The sequence below is a fragment of the Papaver somniferum genome, unplaced genomic scaffold (genome assembly GCF_003573695.1).
Source record: "Papaver somniferum cultivar HN1 unplaced genomic scaffold, ASM357369v1 unplaced-scaffold_5, whole genome shotgun sequence".
NCBI classification, from domain to species: Eukaryota; Viridiplantae; Streptophyta; class Magnoliopsida; order Ranunculales; family Papaveraceae; genus Papaver; species Papaver somniferum.
Window position 1 is genome coordinate 292,772 of NW_020647637.1, and position 1,627 is coordinate 294,398.

At 37.1% G+C, this 1,627-nt stretch overlaps 1 protein-coding gene across 1 annotated transcript; it reads left to right on the plus strand.

Moving 5' to 3' along the window:
• Positions 1–483: 483 nt before the first annotated feature.
• Positions 484–1,023, plus strand: LOC113342924 (protein ALP1-like). The gene is made up of 2 exons (XM_026587293.1): positions 484–487; positions 545–1,023. Exons 1-2 carry the CDS (start codon positions 484–486, stop codon positions 1,021–1,023), a joined length of 483 nt encoding a protein of 160 aa, XP_026443078.1.
• Positions 1,024–1,627: the final 604 nt, after the last annotated feature.

A 1,627-nucleotide genomic window follows, 5' to 3' on the forward strand; every position in this document is an offset into this window, starting at 1 on the left:
GGTTTATGTTCAAGCGATCTGGAGAAACCATTAGCAGATATGTAAACACGGTGTTGAAAGGAGTTATTAGACTTCAAGGGGAGTTGCTTAAACAACCAGTTGCAGTGGCTACAAGTTCTGTTGATGAGAGATGGAATTGCTTCAAGGTATGAACTCAAACTTTGATGTTTCATGTCTTTTAAGAATATACCCTGTATCCTTAATGAATCAGTAATACCTTGTTTACCTTTAGAACTGCCTAGGGGCATTAGATGGAACACATATTAGTATCCATGTGGCAACCGAAGACAAGCCTAGGTATCGTACAAGGAAGAGCTCGATTGCAACTAATGTATTATGTGTATGCTCCCATAACTTGGAGGTTATATATGTGTATCCTGGCTGGGAAGGTTCAGCTGCCGATTCTCGTGTTCTTAGAGAAGCAATATACAAAAAGAATGGCTTAGAAGTTCCAAAAGGTAAGTTCATTAGTGTATTAAAAGAATGGGTGTTTCTAGTGTTCTTTAGTGAGATAATGATGGTTTTTGCATGCTGACTTGTCTAGGTTACTATTACCTTGTCGATGCCGGTTATCCGAATAGTGGAGGATTTCTTGCGCCTTTTAGAGGTCAACGTTATCATTTAAAGGAATGGGGGCAAGGTCGTTTAGAACCAAGGACAGCTGAAGAACTATTCAATATGAAACATTGTATGGCTAGGAATGTGATTGAACGCGTTTTTGGATTGTTGAAAATGAGATGGGCAATACTTCGGAGTCCTTCATGGTATCTAGTAAACATACATTGTCGTTTTATCATGGCTTGTTGTTTGATCCATAACCTTATTAGGAGAGAAATGCCTATGGATGAATTTCTACCGGAAGACAATTATGAAGATGGACCAGTTAATTTGGTTTCTCCTCAAGAAAGTCGAATGATAGAATTTGTTGATTCCTCAGATTATTGGGTTGTTCAGAGGAAAGAGTTAGCTGATCAAATGTGGGAAAGATGGACTGCACGTAGACGTAGACGCGAAGTTAGTTAAAAAACTTTGATTTTCCTGTATTAGTCTAATTTTTAATAACTTTCGTTTGTTACTGTATGTTTATTGAACTCCATTGAAGTTATAAGGATTTATGTTTGAAAAACAAGGATTTCGTTTGTTTGTGTGAATATAATGCATCTCCTTCTCCATGATTTCTCTGCAGTTAACATGATAATGTCGCAACCAAAAAGAAAAAAAATGAGAACTCCTATGAAACCTATGAACTTTTCTGAATTTGCAGTGTTTACTCTAACACTTCTCTATTGTCCATGTTCTGAGCTGATGTGTTTCTCTGGTTTCGGATCTCTGCTTTATTTATGGCTGAATGCAATTGTAACTGCTGGATTTCGTGTCAACATCAGTTTGTAGTCTTGTGATAGCCAGTTCAGTTTGTAGTCTTGTGATAGTCTTGTGATAGCCAGTTGTAGTGTTATGCTTGATCTGTTTTGTGTCGATAATGATAAACGGAAGAAGGGATCTTAACCTGGGTATAGATGCTAGGGTTTGTTATGACGGAATTGTGAGAACGAGGAATTGTGTGAGAATTGATTAGTTCAATTATCAATTAGATTAGCTATTCTTGAGATATTCTTAAGGTTAAGAG